This window comes from Rhodnius prolixus, unplaced genomic scaffold, assembly GCF_049639745.1.
Source record: "Rhodnius prolixus isolate KJV_2025 unplaced genomic scaffold, Rpr scaffold_9, whole genome shotgun sequence".
NCBI classification, from domain to species: Eukaryota; Metazoa; Arthropoda; class Insecta; order Hemiptera; family Reduviidae; genus Rhodnius; species Rhodnius prolixus.
In genome coordinates, this window is record NW_027411604.1 from 22,260,310 (window position 1) to 22,277,168 (window position 16,859).

Consider the following 16,859-nt stretch of genomic DNA (forward strand, 5'->3'; position numbering starts at 1 on the left):
TTCTGAAAATGCGACAAACGAATGCTGCTTTTGCTTTCTCTTACCCGGCCATATTTGTGTTTAAAAACTGTTTCAAAACGAATAGGTTGTCAAATTACTCAAAGAAACATGATAATGAGAAATAACCGCAGAACTATTATCACTTTAATATTAATAAATTATTATTGAGGGAGGGGATTAGCTATGAGGTTAGCGTATTGGATTCCCACGCGGAGGTCCCATGTACGAATCCAGCTGCTGACCCTTGGATTTTCTCTTCCTAGGAGCTTTTTACAGCTCACTGTTCGGTGTTGGACAGTGTTGTCTGTAACAAGAGAACATTGTCCAGAGGTCGGCAGTGCACTAAAAAAAAAGTTTTAAGTTAAAAAATTATTGTTTTAAGTTGTCTAATTTTTAGCGAGACACAAAATGGGGTCAACGCATGAATCTCATTTTATAAGGAGTAACATCAATTTTTAAGCTCGACTTTCCTGCATACACTCAAAATCTTTTTTTAGAATACTTTTTGGGATAAACTACCAAAATGTGGAGAACAAAACCACACAACTAGCACTTTTTATTTTTAGCAAAAATGACTCTGAAGATTTTTATTTTACCTAAGCACTTATATGCAACTTAACTTTATTGTTAAGGAAAATTCTAATTAGGGTATGTACTTCTATATGGGTCAATAAAATTTTCTGTAAACTGCTAATTCAATTTTATGTAGGAACTGTGGGGCATAAAGAGGTGGATTTAGAAATGGATCAAAAGTATACGAAATAAAATATAAGTTTTCCAGTAGTAAGCTATACAAAATGTAATTTTAATGTAGACAGCATACCTCTCTTAGAAATTCCAGATCTGAGTCAAAATTAAATTACTTGACTGCCCTAAGTTTGCAAAGGAACATGAATTGAACTGTTTCTTTTAATTAATTAACTAATTATTTGATACCAACATTGGACGTAAGTATGCATTAATTGAGATTCCATGGGGGGTTGCCACTCTTCCAAAGCCATCGCGACTTCGAAAATCTTCTGTAGCATCTTCCAACTGGAGCATTCCTTAAGTTCTGTCTGATTGATCAGACCTGAGAGAATAGGCAACCTTGAGAGTTAAAGGAACTACTGGAAAAAGCTTAAAGCTAAGAATTCTTCTTTTCCAAAGAGTCTACCAGCCAAAGACACAGAAATGCACTAAAAAATGTACTATTTCTTTTCTTTTTTGACTAACCTAAACAGGCAAGACGTTGACAGACCAATTTGATGAATGTGTCAAGTTGTAAGATATCTATGACCCGTCAGGAAGACCTCCGGACTTACTGGCATAATGCTTAGACGGAATTTCCATTTACATTCTGAATTGCAATTACTATTTTTTTCATGTAAATTGTTTTAAGGAAATTCTTCAGACGAATGAGAGTAGATTCCAATTTACATTGTTCCATGTTACATTAATTTAGTTTAAAATAGTCATTTTCACTGTTGTTAGGGACAATTTGTTTGGAATTCTGAGTTTGGATTAAATGTACTTGAAAGTTTTCTTGAGACTGTTGTAAGTGAAAGCCGTGTGAATATTCACAACATATTTTTATGGCATAACTTACATGAGAGGGTTCTTCTAAAGTCGACTTAAGACAACCTTTATCGGACAATAGTTACAGAGGTAATTAAATGATTTGTTGTCTTTAAATTATTTAAATGATTAGGCTTCATTAAAAACGCTGATAATAGTGTTTTATCAGTTTTCTTTAAAATTTCTTTTCTTTCTTCCAGGTATCTTCAGCATGATTTAGGAAATGCTCAAAGTTCTTAAAACTTTGAAAGTGGGTGTTAAGACAAACATGAATACCATACTCTGAAGATGGTTGAAAAGAAACTAACGGATAAACGATCACTTCCAATTTCATTTATTAGAAAAACAATTATTTATATATCACTTCTCTTAATGAATTTTCGAACAGATACATGGACGTAAATATTATGGGAAGTTTAGACTCTAATAATAAGAACGAAATTATATCTATTTAGGGAAAGCGTTCCGAATTTTAATGATGGAACAAATTCTTTATATTAAACAACTCATACTTGGCATTCAAATTCTTGATATTAACTAATTAATGTTAGATCCAGTACAAGTGAGACCTGCGTCACAATCTATAAGTCTAAAAAATATAAATAAAAACAAATCTGTTTCTAAACGGAGGCATGACCTATGAAATATAAATAAATGACAAACATTTTAGTAATTATATTGTAATTTAACTCTACATATTTAAAATATTTATTTCGGAATTTATGACACAACCAAACGTACCCTTGAGACATTTATACAATATGGGAGTTATTTATTAACAGTAGATTATTTTTAGTTATTATTTTTCAGTTTAATTGTGGGTAGTTTAAACCACAAGCAATTCTTAAGAAAATATCTGCACAATAAAATTTAATCATGCACTTCTGAATAAATTCTCCTGCGGATAAATAACGGCAAGTTCGTTAAGAGATAGTAAATTCTACTCTAAGGTACACCTTACTAATCCTTAAATGTTTAGTTTGAATAATATAATATTTAGTTGGTATAATGTAACAGTATAAGAAGATTGGGAAAGGTTACTGATTATGAAAGTAGAGGGGCGAGAAATGTGTACTACTTTCAGGCAGGAGAAAGTTATTTTACGTTACTCATATTGATACAGCCCCTTGTATTAGTGATTTTATAAGTAGAATATGAGTTCATTAGCTAGATATATTGCTAACTTGACCAAAAAAATTAGTTTTGTTTTAGATTACATTTTGTATGAAATCATCTTTTGTGTACTAGGAGCCCAGTCTATGTTAGAAGATATTATTTTAAAGAGCAAAAACAAATGTGCTTTAGTTAATAAAAATGGTGAAGTGGCTATCGTTACGGGAGGATCAAGAGGTATCGGGGCCAACTTAGTAAAAAAGTTGTTGCAATGTGAAATGACTGTTATCATCGGTTGTCGAAGTGTAGAAGCAGGTTTGCTAACTGTTCAACAAATAAGAGAAGAAGGAATTACCCAAGGGATAGCCCATGTTTATAAACTGGATTTGGAATCAATGCAGTCTGTGCGAGACTTCGCAAATGAAATATATAACAAGTTTGAATTTATTAATTTAATTGTTAATAATGCTGGTGTTATGTTTACACCATATCGTGAAACAGTAGATGGTTTCGAAACGCAATTGGCAGTGAACTACTTAGCTCCTTTTTACTTAACTCACTTATTAATGCCTTTGTTAAATAAAAAAGAAGCAAGCAGGGTTGTTATGGTATCTTCTTGTGCTCACATTGCCGCTAGAGCAATACATTTTGAAAATATGAACATGAGAAAAAATTTTATTACTGCTGCTGCTTATGCCCAATCCAAACTTTGCCAGATACTTTTCACGGCAGAAATTGATAGGAACTTGAGAGAAAGAAATTCGAATGTTTACGTCCTAGCCGTGCATCCTGGAATCGTTAACACAGACTTATTTAATGGAACTCCATTGAAAAGATGGTTCCCCTGGATACTTAAATTTATATGCAAAGATGTAGATGCAGGTGCAATAAGTGTTTTAGCACCATGTATTTCGTCTAAATTCAATAAGAAAGGTGGAATTTACATAAGCAACTGTACTGCAAAAACACCTTCAAAACTGGGCCAGGATATAGTGCTCCAGAAAGAACTGTTAAAATATTCTCTAAAAGTATTGAGTATTTCTAAATTTGGAGAATGTTAAAAACAAATCATACGGGTTATTTCGGAAATCATCCAGTTAGTTGAAGAACAGTTGGATACTTATTGAAAACTACTTTAACAGAACAGTTTTATTTTTCTTAAATAACAGTTTACGATACGCCAAAATAACACACTTTCAAAATAAAAACAAACCTTCTCTAGTCTAAGGTATTATCATTCAAGTGTATCGATACATAATTTTTGTTGCAACATCACTTAGAATTTAACATTTTATACCACTTGTAAATTAATTTAGAAAGTTTGGAAGTTATAAGCTATATAAAATGTATTTTTTTCAATCATGTCACCTATTGTATATTTTTATACTTTTATACTAAAATATAATAGCATTTTCTATTAATTTTTTCTTCCTTTTTAATTAATAACTTAAATGTTATAAATATTTTAAATCTATGATAAACTAAAAAAAAGAAAATGGTCGGCTTGATGATTAAGTTATCAAAGAACAGCAATCCACCTTGAATACGTTCTTTACTACCGGCTATAGGTTAGGTGGGTTTCTTTTCCTTTTCTGTTTCAACCTTAGACAAGTTCGACATCCAGTTTGTACAATGGCAGCCATCGTGCAAACCATAAGAAGTAGTCTATTTAGAAATTCTTCTGTCATTAAAAGAACGTTTATTAGAACAACTGCACTAGGGCTTCATAGTAATGTGAAAAAGCAAATATTTCAGCAAAACTCTACACCTAAGAATTCGGTAAGTTTAATAAAATATTGTAGTCCATACAATCAAATTAAAGAAAATTTTCTCCTTCTTTTCACGAGTAATATGCTCATTAAAATAAAATATCATATTTTTATTTTCGGATGTGTGCAGTATTTGGCAATTAAACGTTCTGCTTCAAGTTCCAATCTAGACCCTGCTAAGAGGTCAGAAATTGAAACGCGAGTAATGAGCGTGATCAAAGCCTATGACAAGATAACAGCAGACAAGGTACATAATGTGTATATTTTTTATTTCTATCTTTTCAGAATATAATTTCAAGCCTGCTACAGAAAAGGCTGTACAGCCATGGAGAGCCTTTAACGTTAGATCTAATCAGAGACCGAGTTCTTCTAGTATTAAAGCTTTACGATAAGGTTGACCCTGATAAGGTATTAAGTTTGAAAATATAATTAGATGTAGTTTTTAAATAATTGTTAGTTTGATTCCAAATTTACATAAGAGAAGTTTAAAACAGTGTAAATAGGTTGAATAGTTTAATATTACTATGTTGATATGCCAACGAAGTTAGATGGGGATAGCCGTTTTCTATTCCAGTTTGTTTGAATATGTACTGAGTTGCTAAAAATAACTTCGCAAATACAAGATGCCAAGCATTTGTAAACATACCGTTTTAAGACGGCCGTTTGGTAGAAACTTTTCTGTGTTGTTAAGCATGGTTTGACTTACACTTGACTGGAATAACTTTTTTAACTGTTCTTCACATAATATGTATAATGTTCTGTTTTTTACTGCCAATTTTGTTGGAGTTTTAAAATAAGACAAATCAAATATTTCAAACAAATGCGGAGTTGAGGTTAAAAAGTAGGCTAACCACAGAAAAGAAATATTACTCTTAATTATAATTTTATTACTTCCTCATGATACCACATCTTTAAAATTACAACAAGCAGGACTTATTGTAATATGTAAGTAAATTTGCGCACTCTCTTTTGGCCTAACTTATATTTTTGAAAGACGAAAGTTTAGGCAAAGAGATATTTAACAGTCAAACGAATAAAAGAAAAATATTTCATCGTTTTTATCACTACAACCCTCTTCCCCTTTCCCTCAAGGATATCAAAGATGTCCAAAATGTTGATCAAAATCTTTATTAAGAAAATTGTGTTTCTCGGTCCCAGCTGTACATATGTACAGGATAAAAAATCTCTTCGGGTCAATTGCTACTTTACTTTTCCGGACTAATTATAGTTTTGTGGGTACAGGTTTGTAGTAATAAATAAAATATTAAGCATATGGGTTTGAGCAAAGTTTACCAGTTGAAACATCATTGTTAGTTAATAGAAGCTATTTTTACTTTGAAAAACAAGTTTTTAACTTGTACAGATATTTCCATTATTTTGTAATTTTGTCTTTATTTCATTCTAATGTAGAGTTAATGGTTTTAGCTTACCCTTGAAACGCATTTTATAAATGACTTGGGTTTGGATTCCTTAGATCATGTAGAAGTAATAATGGCTATGGAAGATGAGTTCGGTAAGTTTCGGTTTAGTTCCCAATATTCATTTACTAACTTGACAGAATTCAAACAAGTTTTGAACTTTACATTTACAGGATTTGAAATTCCTGATGCAGACGCAGAAAAGTTATTAAGGCCAGCCGACATTATTAGATATGTAGGAGATAGACAGGATGTTTATGAGTAATTAAATATAAATATTTACGCAAATGAAAATGAAACCTTCAGTGTAGTCTCATTTTTTTTTTTTTTTCTTAAACAAACGATAGTGCACAGAGTGGAACTGCTGGTACTTCGTGTAAGCAGTTTGAAGTGCGTATTTTTAAAATAGTAATTTTTTATGTACCATAAGTATGATATGTAAAGAAGAAATTTTTTTTTTCTTGATTAAAATGTCTTGTTGTGTTAATTAAAACTTATTTATAAACCCATGATCAGAATAGAAGTCTGAATAAAAAAAAAGGATTTTTGGAGGGAAAAAAGAAAAAATATTTAAAAAAAAAACTGTTTTAACCATGAAATATGAAGATAAATATATTATGTTTCAAAATTTACAATCACAGTAGAAATTAATATTTTACAATTTGGTAAGTATGTTACAACTTTATTACTTTACAAATATGTTTTATAATACAAAAATTATCTACAATAATAAAAGTTTCTAAAGTGTTTCTTAATTGTATTAATTACAGTTTAAAATAAATGGAGACTTTTTAATAATTGTTTAAGAATAAATTTAACGGGGTTGCATAGGGGTAGGAACTATGGAATGTGTAATGCCTTTGATGATGTGAAGTCAAAGATGGAAAAATATACTTTTCAGCTGTTTTTCACAAATTTTTTTAACTTCCTCTGAAAATTTAATAAAACATCCTTTATTGAAACTAACTATTGATCATGATAGCACAATTATACAAATTACTTTCATATTTCATGAGAGAAGGGTTGAATTTCTCTTAATATTATTAATTCAGAGTTTTAAAACTTAATTTTTAAATTATTCTTTCCTCCTCAAAAAGTTTTTTTCTAAGCAAATTATTCAAAATAAAAGTTAAATGTTAATGTATTACATCCAAAGTTAACATAAGAGATAACGTATTAGCCATAACCATAATCGAAGAAGTCTTAGAAAATTAAAAAAATCTAAACAGTTAAGTGAAACTTCTAGTTGAAAGATTTTTGACTCGATATTTATAAAAAAATTTAACCCTATTTATTAGTATGTCACAGAACTGTAAATTATTTTGAAACGGTACTTTAGCGGGAATACTTCATGATTTAATAAAACATACATATGGATAAATTAACCTAACTTTTATCTCAAAATTTCTTCACTGAAACTTACCGCTAACTTCGACCAAATTAGTCTTCTTCCTCTCTAAAGTAATATAGAAATGGCGGTTATTTGACATTCGACCTACAACCCAATGATCAGTCTTCGTCTTTACGATGTGCTCTCCTGAAGTTATGCCTTCTTCTACTAACCTTTGTACAAACATATTTACACAAAATAATTAAACAATTTTTAAAAAATTTAATGAGTTTTTAATGGAAATAATATATAATAAATACCTTTTTTGATTTTGATGCATAGTAACAAGTATGTTCAGAAGATCCTTCGCGATTGGTCCCTGCGCTGGGAACTTCTTTTCATTCAATGTACTCTTCGTTGCCAAATTCAGAGAATTAAAATAAACGTACCTTAGAAAATAAATAAAAAAAACTATACTAACAAAAACAGAAAAAAAGATTACTTATCTGAAAATGAAACAAGACAATGTAATGTTTAAATTATAGGTTTCCAAAATTAAATCAATCATCACTAAGTAGTAGTTACGACTGACAAATTTCGGTCGAAATGAAAAGTGCCCAATTAAGTATTGAGAGATAATCCAAGTAGAAATATCAAATTTTAATTGCTATTTTTGAGATTTTCTGTTCAAAAACATAATTTGAACGAGGATCAACTTTTTTTTTATTGCTTAAATAATTTTTTAAGATAATTATTATTCTTTAAAATTCATTTCGTAATTTACAATCTGTACATACATATATACAATAAGTAAATAATAAGGCAGGAGGACAGAAACCACCCAGTGGTAGCACTCTCTACAGCATATTATGTCTTCAGACTGCAAAGAAGTCGCGGGGCCACTGGCCATTCAGTAGGCAAGTATTATTAGGGATGTCAAGAGGAGGCGAGAGACAGTACAAGAGGATTAGAGCAAGAAGAGAGAGCAGTATGGAATTTTTAATATTTCGTCTTGGCAAGTTGGTGTACGAAAGAAATGTTGAGGTCGCTGTGACGTGTGAGGTTAATCACGTAGAAAGGAGTGTCAGCTATCTGCCGGAGAAGTATTGACTGAAATGTTTGTACTGTCCGTCTGTTTGTAGGTTTGGCTGAACCTCACAGCTCTACTCCGTAAGTCCACATAGGTTTGAGAATAGTACTGTATATTAAGCATTTAAGTTCAATAGGTAATTTGGAGCGTCGTCCAAGTAGTCTGTAAAGCAGTTTCGCACTGATTATTACATTATAAGATTATTTTAAAAATAAAAAGCACACATGTAAATTGGGAGTACAGCAGTTATAGAAATAAATGCCCCTTTTCTACCATTCATATTATATGCACCTGTGAACAGCAGTATTATTACACTGGTGAAAAAACTAAAGTTGAAGAAACTGTAGCGGAATTGAAACGGATTGTACGTATTAGTGAAGGAGTGTCAGTCTGATTGATCTTGTAATACGCAATAAGAGAATGCACTAATGAAGAAGAAATAACTAAAAATTTTCCTCACATACCTGGTATCCATTGACTCATCTGAACTGCAATTGGAAGAGCTAATTTGATGTTGTAGATCTCTATAAGAGTGAATTTCTTTACTAATTTTTTCCATCCTAGGTGCTAAGAACGAGTCTAAATTTCTGTAAAACTCAAGTTTCAGAATTTGATCACCTTTTGGGGAAAAACAGTACACTTAATGTTATTATTGACAAAACTTCAACTTTAATGCTATTTTTAATCAATAATATTTTAAATGTACGAACTCGGGATAAGCAAAGCTATGGTCAATTGTTGCAGCCTGTATACGACAAGATGGTAGTGTCCAGGTGTCATTACAGAAGAAATGTACACTTTAGGAACCTGATCAGTGTAAACTTTGTCGTTTAGAGTGTCTGGACCAGTCACAAACCTATAAAGGATAAATTGAATTTTAAAAATTATATTTCCAATAGCAATAATTATTCATGACGTACTTCCTACCTATTAACTGCAGGCAATGGCCGTGACAATGATAGGGCAGAAATAGATTTCGTAGCCTTCAAATAGGTTGGTAACAAACTAGATATTAAATATCTGTAGATGATTTGTGCATCTTCAGCGCCAACTCCGCTCCTTTCATGAAAAATTATTGAGAGATGAAATAATTCAATTCGAAAAATATAAATCTCTTTCATATTTAATTAGATAGTTAAGCGAGTGTCAGAGGGTACATTTTAATATTGCCTAACGCAATTCAATCAAAATAAAAACATCGGCTTCAACAAATTTTGTCCAACAAGAAAGAAGCCATTAAATTGGGTCCTCGGGTTATGAGAAATTCTACGAATGCCGTTTCTTTCCTGGTATTCAGAGTTGAAAGTTCTCCCAGTAGACTAACCACTTTACGTTTCCTGATTTCGTAAAGGATTCACTTTCATTACAAAACACTATTTGATCCAAAAATGTACAGTATTTTTTTTTTATATGTAAAGAACATGACATTTTATGCCAATCGATTAAATCATGAGACTAATTTTCGAGTTTTTGCACGTTTCCAATGTGCTTTAAACCATCAATGATAGCAGTTCTGCTGACGTCTATAGCTTATGAATTGTTTGAGATTTGTCGGTTTCCACGATATTCTTAAAGCATTGACTTAAATCGACCGAAGGTCGGACTATCTTTAAGATCAAATATCCAACCGAAACAATTAGAACCAACGTTTGTTTTTCTATATTTATGATTAAATAATTTTTTAAATAAAATAAATTAATTCAACTAAAAAACGTACCAAATAAGTTCGTCATTAAAAAATAACATGACATAATCCACGATTGGGAATTTAGCTTCTACTGAGTTGATGAAACACTGAGAATGCAAGAAGGTTGGCTTGTCAAGTGGTAGAAATCTTACTCCTTGGAAGAGGCCGATTATATCGTTCTCCTTCAACCTCACACTGAGCAGATACTTGAAACAAAATGTTCAAAATATGCATGGGTCTGTTACTGTTTTTGATGTTTATCTAAATTTGAACTAGATTTAAAGTATTCAACAATCGTATTCAAGTCTATTTTAAAAATGCCTTACGTTTAAATATTAAGGTAACATAAAAAAGTACCAACTCTTGTAAAAAACATATCTAGCTTCATCTTGAGGAAATCTGGACCATGTTTTTCAATGGCTGTTTGATAAGGACCAATAAACAATTTAGAAGTTAAATAAGCTTGTCTTAGCACTGCTTCGTAGATAGGCAGTTGAACTTCATTCCCACGATACTCTGTCCCTTCTAACGCATCCCAACCAGTTGGCACCGTTATGGTCTACAAATACATAACTTTCATTATCATAATTGTAGAATTAAGTAAATATTAATAACATTACTTAAAACTATGTTGATATACATACAAAATTAAGTTGATATATACTGCAAACATTAAAACACTAAAAACAAACTTCTCTGTTAACTTTCAGAAAAAAGAGATCTTTTTTACAATTACCGCTCACGAATTCGGAAGAGAATCTGAAATGACTAACTCTTCTTAGGTCTGTAGCATTTATAATACAGCACAATTCTAGAAACGGAGTAAATAAGGATGCTTAAATAGTAATAGCATCTTCACAAACCTAAGCACATGTTTTTGTTCATAATAAATGATTGTCGAACTTCTTACACAACTTCTGTGTACTTTGTAGTCCCAAGACCGTGGTGATGAGCAGTAAAAAAAAAAAATCAATTCCAGACCTATTTAGGCAAGGATGTAAGGTATCACTCAATCCAATAATATTCTTATGTAATTACCATAACAATCCAAAAGTTAGGTTCAGGTTGTAAAAATAATTTTCTCGTCTTTTTCGTTTGCAGTGCTTCGCACAGATCAGTAGAAAATGTTCTAAAAAAATGTAAAGATTAAAGTACAATCATAGTTTACGTCACTAAAATCTTATATCAACACAGCGATAAGTGTAATGCTTACTCAGTAAATTTTATTATTGCTTCACTAAGACCTACTTCTTTCATTTTGACATCAATCACTGTTTCTCTTGGATAAAAATACATAATTTTCTCTTCTTCCTACCAAACAAAGTAGTCCTTTAGAGAAATTAATTACAATTTTTATAAATATATTATTACACAACCATCGCGCAAAACCTTTCACAAGCGTGATGTGAAAAATGTTGCAAAAACTCTGGCTTTATTTATAAGAAAAAGGTATTTGGTATGGACAGTCTTTTAAAAACCATCTTTACTCTTGATCCATGTTTCAGGACCATTGGTAACTTTCATGAGAAGCTCTGAAGAATTCGTTCAACGGAAATTAAAAGAGGAACTGAAAATTTAAAAAACGACGGAGGCAAGATTATTGAGCTCGAAATGAAGACTCGAAATGGATAAATAAAGAATGAATATAAATAGCGAATGAACAACAAATACAGTTTTTCAAAGATTCTCTCTAGCCATTTATCAACAAAACCTTATAATTGTAGTCTAAACATTTTTATGTTTCTTACTTGACCCTCATTTTGTCCGAAAGTAACGTTGTAGACAAAAAAATTCTTTAAAGTTATGTCAGCTGTGTGCGATGTCATGTCATGATCAAGGCCCAGGAAACGGGCCTTTTTTTCCTGAAGCTGATTCGGTGGAATTTTTGTTGCACAATAATATCTTTTATTAAAAAATATTACTTTTCTCACCACCAATAGAAATCTTACAAGAAACCACTAACCACGACTATAAATCACATTTAATACTGTTACATAGTGGTGAACTATTTGAGCGGACTCGGTCCACTGGAACGAATCTAATATTGGAAAGAGTTGATTCAAATCCCTATTTTTAAAAAAAGTTATTCCGCCCAAAAAATTAAGGCAAATTAAAATGAAATAATTAATACTGAAGTTACTTAGATATTACACTGAAATATAATTTTTAACTGACTTAAGGCTATCATTTAAAGTCACTAACATATTCTAACTGGTAAAATCCATCCCTTCACCAGAATAAAAAACCTAGCAAGCTTAAAATACAGATGATTGGGAGGGGGGCATATTTCCAATATTTTTTAGAAGGCTGTCAATAATTATAAAACAATAATAACATTATTTATTTTGTTTATTTCTCAACACTACACGTAAAGCTTTATGTTAGATACAGTATGTAACGTACAGTTTGCACTTTATGTTGATGTGGGCATAAAATAAAGTAAACAATATCATTGGAAAATTATTTCTTAAGTATCTTAGCATAAATTATTTTAATTCAACCGAAAATAGTCGATATAATGTTTCATAATGAAAAACATTTATTAGAAACGAACTAGCTGATTCAATACATGCAGCAGAGAGGGTTTGGAACGATTGAAACAACTTCGGTTCCAATACCAACATTTTCATTGGTTAAATCTCCTGGAATCAGTGGAGTAGAATCCAGAAAGATGTAAATCCTTTTGAGTACGGACTCGGAGGTTTTTTTTCCGTCACCGACTCTTCTTTTTCATGTGGCATATCCGGTTTTCCGAACGTTGCCAACCACCTTCGCGAACGCCTCCCTATTCTTCGCCACATGAAAGAGTTCTCCTGCACTCCGTATGCCGGTCCAGTCCCTCACCCTGTAAAGCTGCTTCCTACCCATACCGCGAGGTCCCTTAATTCGTATCTTCATAATCAGCTTGAGAACACTATACTTTTAACCCCTCAAGATATGGCCTAGGTATTAATTGCAAACTAGTTTTTTATTTTCTGTATTCTAGTTTTTGAGAGTGTAGTTGAGAAGATTAATTTGAAGCTATTATAGGAATAGTCTTTTAGAAAATAAAATATGTATTTTAGTATTTTTGTTCCGTGTTTTTACATAACTTCACTTTAAACATGTAACTAAATATATACTAGAAGTTTGACTATGCAGCTCTAATATTACCCATTTCTGGGCCTTGGCCTCAATCCGCTGTCGCCAGTTCTCCCTATTCCAATTCCTCACTCCTAGCAGGTCTCTGGCATCCACACCTACCCCATCATTCTATCCTAAATTAGGCCTGCCAACTCTCCTGATCCTATGTTCGAGTATCCTCGTACATTTTCCTGCAGAAGCAATCTGGGTGTTTCCAACTCAGACATCCTTACCACATGGCCCGCCCATCTGTACCTTCCAGGCCTAATTACCTTTACGATGTCTGCTTTCTGGAATAGATGCTAAAGTTCCTGATTTTTTCTTCTTTTACAAATTGCGCCCTCTTTAATGGGACCAAAAATTCCTCAAAGAACTTCTCGTTCGAAAATTCCTTTCATCTTTTTTTTTTGAAATTACCCAGCTTCGGAGCCATATGTTAATTCAGCTCGGATCAGGCTCTTATAGAGAAGCAACAAAAAATTGGAAAAGATTTTTTAGAACAAATTTATTTTTTTACTTTTTTGATATTTTGCGCTCTCTGCCGGATTTTTAAAAAAATAAATTTCTTCAATTTTATTTTTAATTTTTTTTTAGTTTTTAACGTTTTTTAGCATTTTATTAATTCATATATAAAACTAAGGTTTATGTAAAAAATAGAAATACACAGAAGTAGATTTATTAAAAATAAATTAAAGGTTTTTATTTATTCTTGTACTAAGTTATACACTATCTTTATAAAAGTAAAAAATTCATATTACATTGTGAAATAAACATGCATATTTCATATAACTAAATAATAATTTTTTTAGTAATTTATTTAAACAAAAAGTTGTTTTTACATTTTCATTGGACGGTTTCTCACTGTCTTTTTCATTTCAACTTCATTTGATGAACAGTTTTGCAGGCATTGGCGGTTTCAATCTGTTAATCATCATTAATCAATGAAATAATGTTTTCATAAGAGTTAATCTTGAAATAACAAGTGTTCTATCCAAAGATACTACAAATAAAAACTCAACCGTTTCTTAAGATAAGGAAATAAAGGAACTAATATTACGTGCATTTTTCAGTCAATTTAAATCGCATATCAAGCAGTTCCAGGTTATAAAATAATAGCTAATTTGTATTAGTACAAAAATCCAACAACAATAAGAAGTCGAAGAGAAAGAAAAAACTGTTATTGGAATAACCTTCACTAAACTCATATAATTTTGTGCAAAATGTAATAGAGTATAGTAATACTAATTTTTTTTCAGGCGGGTTTTAGTAACTATCAAATTAGGACAGAGGATAAACAATATCCAAGGCCTAGATCGGAAATAGAACCCAAAACCACAATAATCTTTTAATCAATATAAACTAATGTAGTTTAAATAAGACGTAGCATTGACATGTACTTTTAAATAAATGATTTTAAGAACGTAAACCTTGTTTTATTAATTTAACAGTTAGCTTATTTATCTAAAAAATATAACTTTTCTGTAGTTTAAATGTTACCATTTTCCTAAGAAATTTAATATTTTGCTATATGTACCGCCGAAACGAGTACGAAATTTAAAAGAATAGAAGATTGCTTTATTTATACACATAATTCTTACAAAAGAAATTTTTTTAACTCTAAACATATATTGACAATCGTTTACTAGCCGTCTGCCAGGAGTTTTGCTTAACCAAGTGAATATAAAAATAAACAATAATTATCAAACATAAGCAAAAAAAGTTCTTTTACTTTAGAGCAATCACATGAATTCTTTTTTTCTTTTACTTTCAATAATTAATGACAAAATAAATCTATTATATAAAATAAATAAATAAAGAAAACAAAGATAAAGGATAATTATACTGAAAAAACAGAACTATTTAAGGTCAAAGTACAAAAGAAAGAAGTTATACCAGTCCATGTAAATATTTTGGATGAAGATATCTATGTAAGCAGTTTAGAATAAAAGATTAATTATAATTAAATTGGTCTACTAAAAATTTGTTATATTCTTACGCTTGCTTAGCGTATTTGTATAAATTATGTAAATTGCCAGATCTTAATATTTCTATGAAGTATTCTTTTGAGATTATATTTTCGCCCAAATATAATTTTCTAATAAAACCTAAAACAGGTTATCTCGTTATGAAATGTAATGTATCCTCTTACTTCACAATAATGAATTCGATTGGGTATCCAGGGCTTGTAATTCAAATCCAATAATTCTCCCCTTATTTTAAACACTGTCCTAATGAAATCAATTTTATGGTCATTATTTCTAATTAAGCGGTAACTATTCTTTGTACAACTTATGATACAGAGATTCATGTGCTTTACTTATTAATTAATTTTTATGACAGTTTTTCATTATTTCTATTAAATTGGCTATCTGTTCACTGCATAGGTGCAGATAGGTCTGATAAATCAAAACTGCTAGTTTTATATGTGCTCGCCAATCTCTGCCACTCTCTAAACCAAGAAATTTTATTTTCAGTAATTATTTTCGCAAGTATTTTTGAAAATCTATTGTTCTCTTAATTACAAATTCTTCTTATATAATTACAATGTAACTTCAAAGTCCTGTAAAAATCAGAGTCTGCTTAGTTTCCAAGAACAGAACATAATTTGGCGTCACTTTTGGGATCTTTTTAAGAAAAAAATCTCTGTTGTTCATACAACTTATACCCCCAAATCTCAAAGCCATAACACAAAGAAGTCAATTTTATTGTATTAAAAATTTGACACTCAGATGAAATAGGTATATGCTCATTCATAAAAACTTTAGCACAGTGTCAATGAAAGATAATCCCCTGTAATTACTCACAGTATTCTTATCACCATTCTTATACACAGGGAAAATTATAGCCGTTTTACAGTTCGAAGGTGTACTACAAGATTCCATAAAATTGTTAAAACCTTGCACTATTTTTTTTTTTTTTTTTTTTTTTTTTTTTTTTGGCGCATCAACAGCTGAGGTCATTGGCGCCCGGAGCTTTTTCCAGTGCACTGCCGGCCTCCGGACAGTGTTCTCTCGTTACAGACAACACTGTCCATCACCGGACAGTGAGCTGTAAGAAGCTCCTAGGAAGAGAAAATCTAAGGGTCAGCTGCTGGATTCGAACCCGGGACCTCCGCGTGGGAGTCCAGTATGCTAACCTCATAGCTAATCCCTACCCTACCTTGCACTATTAGTCCTAAAAAAGACCCACTCCCATTTTTATAAAATTCTATAATACTGGGGCCCTTGTTGTTTTTAACTTTTCTGATTACATCCTTCACTCTGACTGACGGATTAGGGGAATCTAATTTCTCATACTCTACATAAGATACTACAAAATTCAAATTTTTTTTCGGAATAAGAGGAGGATTATATAGCGATTAAAAATACATAACCCACCTCTAATTAAAAAATAAATAAATAAAATGAAAGCTATCTTTTTGACCAAAATAATGGAGTAATAACAATCAACCAAAATAAATGAAATCAACCGAACAATTAAAAAAAAAAGCTAACATCACTAAAACCCCTCTTTTATTTTGAAGAGTTTGTTCATAATAAAAGAAAGCATTCTTTTTTAAAATAATATCTCAAAACATGCTGATTTTGAAATATCACTATGGATTAACATTTATTATTATTACCTGAATGTGAAATGTATCGCTTATTTGTCCATCGTAGAATACAGTTGGTCGAATTTCTCAGAGTTTGCACTATCATCCATTATCAGCGATGATTAATCAGCTTACACTGGACGGTGAAATTTACCTTGACTATGCTTAAAACACTGAGTT

General features: G+C 31.1%; 3 protein-coding genes and 1 long non-coding RNA gene across 6 annotated transcripts; 3 read left to right on the top strand and 1 right to left on the bottom strand.

Moving 5' to 3' along the window:
• The first annotated feature begins 85 nt into the window (after positions 1 to 85).
• Positions 86 to 4,091, top strand: LOC141454058 (retinol dehydrogenase 11-like). Its single transcript, XM_074127850.1, has 2 exons — positions 86 to 1,647; positions 1,758 to 4,091. Exon 2 carries the CDS (start codon positions 2,712 to 2,714, stop codon positions 3,729 to 3,731), a length of 1,020 nt encoding a protein of 339 aa, XP_073983951.1. The 5' UTR covers positions 86 to 1,647; positions 1,758 to 2,711; the 3' UTR covers positions 3,732 to 4,091.
• A 116-nt stretch (positions 4,092 to 4,207) lies between these two features.
• Positions 4,208 to 6,763, top strand: ND-ACP (NADH dehydrogenase (ubiquinone) acyl carrier protein). Of its 2 annotated transcripts, none has more exons than XM_074127866.1 (4): positions 4,208 to 4,449; positions 4,570 to 4,686; positions 5,865 to 5,952; positions 6,031 to 6,763. In XM_074127866.1, exons 1-4 carry the CDS (start codon positions 4,303 to 4,305, stop codon positions 6,120 to 6,122), a joined length of 444 nt encoding a protein of 147 aa, XP_073983967.1. In that variant the 5' UTR covers positions 4,208 to 4,302; the 3' UTR covers positions 6,123 to 6,763. The 2 variants fall into 2 exon arrangements, with proteins under 2 accessions (XP_073983967.1, XP_073983966.1); XM_074127865.1 differs by lacking the exon at positions 4,570 to 4,686 and adding an exon at positions 4,725 to 4,847 and having other exon boundaries at positions 4,209 to 4,449.
• On the bottom strand, positions 6,432 to 16,846 carry Ccz1 (vacuolar fusion protein CCZ1). Of its 2 annotated transcripts, none has more exons than XM_074127842.1 (11): positions 16,710 to 16,846; positions 11,178 to 11,275; positions 11,003 to 11,093; positions 10,326 to 10,523; positions 9,995 to 10,170; positions 9,205 to 9,336; positions 8,988 to 9,133; positions 8,742 to 8,895; positions 7,508 to 7,636; positions 7,281 to 7,420; positions 6,432 to 6,787 (listed from the first exon to the last, which is right to left on the bottom strand). In XM_074127842.1, exons 2-11 carry the CDS (start codon positions 11,258 to 11,260, stop codon positions 6,732 to 6,734), a joined length of 1,305 nt encoding a protein of 434 aa, XP_073983943.1. In that variant the 5' UTR covers positions 11,261 to 11,275; positions 16,710 to 16,846; the 3' UTR covers positions 6,432 to 6,731. The 2 variants fall into 2 exon arrangements, with proteins under 2 accessions (XP_073983943.1, XP_073983942.1); XM_074127841.1 differs by lacking the exon at positions 16,710 to 16,846 and adding an exon at positions 11,713 to 12,016.
• Positions 10,838 to 11,650, top strand: LOC141454067 (uncharacterized). The gene is made up of 2 exons (XR_012458382.1): positions 10,838 to 10,966; positions 11,470 to 11,650. It is a non-coding gene; the product is annotated as an uncharacterized lncRNA (long non-coding RNA).
• Positions 16,847 to 16,859: the final 13 nt, after the last annotated feature.

Coding starts and splice junctions, on each gene's coding strand:
- LOC141454058 (XM_074127850.1), top strand. CDS start 2,712: ATGAGTTCATTAGCTAGATATATTGCTAACTTGACCAAAAAAATTAGT.
- ND-ACP (XM_074127865.1), top strand. CDS start 4,303: ATGGCAGCCATCGTGCAAACCATAAGAAGTAGTCTATTTAGAAATTCT. Junction 4,450..4,724: donor ACTCTACACCTAAGAATTCG/GTAAGTTTAATA, acceptor CTATCTTTTCAG/AATATAATTTCAAGCCTGCT. Junction 4,848..5,864: donor ATAAGGTTGACCCTGATAAG/GTATTAAGTTTG, acceptor TAATGGTTTTAG/CTTACCCTTGAAACGCATTT.
- Ccz1 (XM_074127841.1), bottom strand. CDS start 11,790: ATGACATCGCACACAGCTGACATAACTTTAAAGAATTTTTTTGTCTAC. Junction 10,171..10,325: donor TAGATATGTTTTTTACAAGA/GTTGGTACTTTT, acceptor TTTTGTTTCAAG/TATCTGCTCAGTGTGAGGTT. Junction 7,421..7,507: donor ATGCATCAAAATCAAAAAAG/GTATTTATTATA, acceptor GTTTGTACAAAG/GTTAGTAGAAGAAGGCATAA.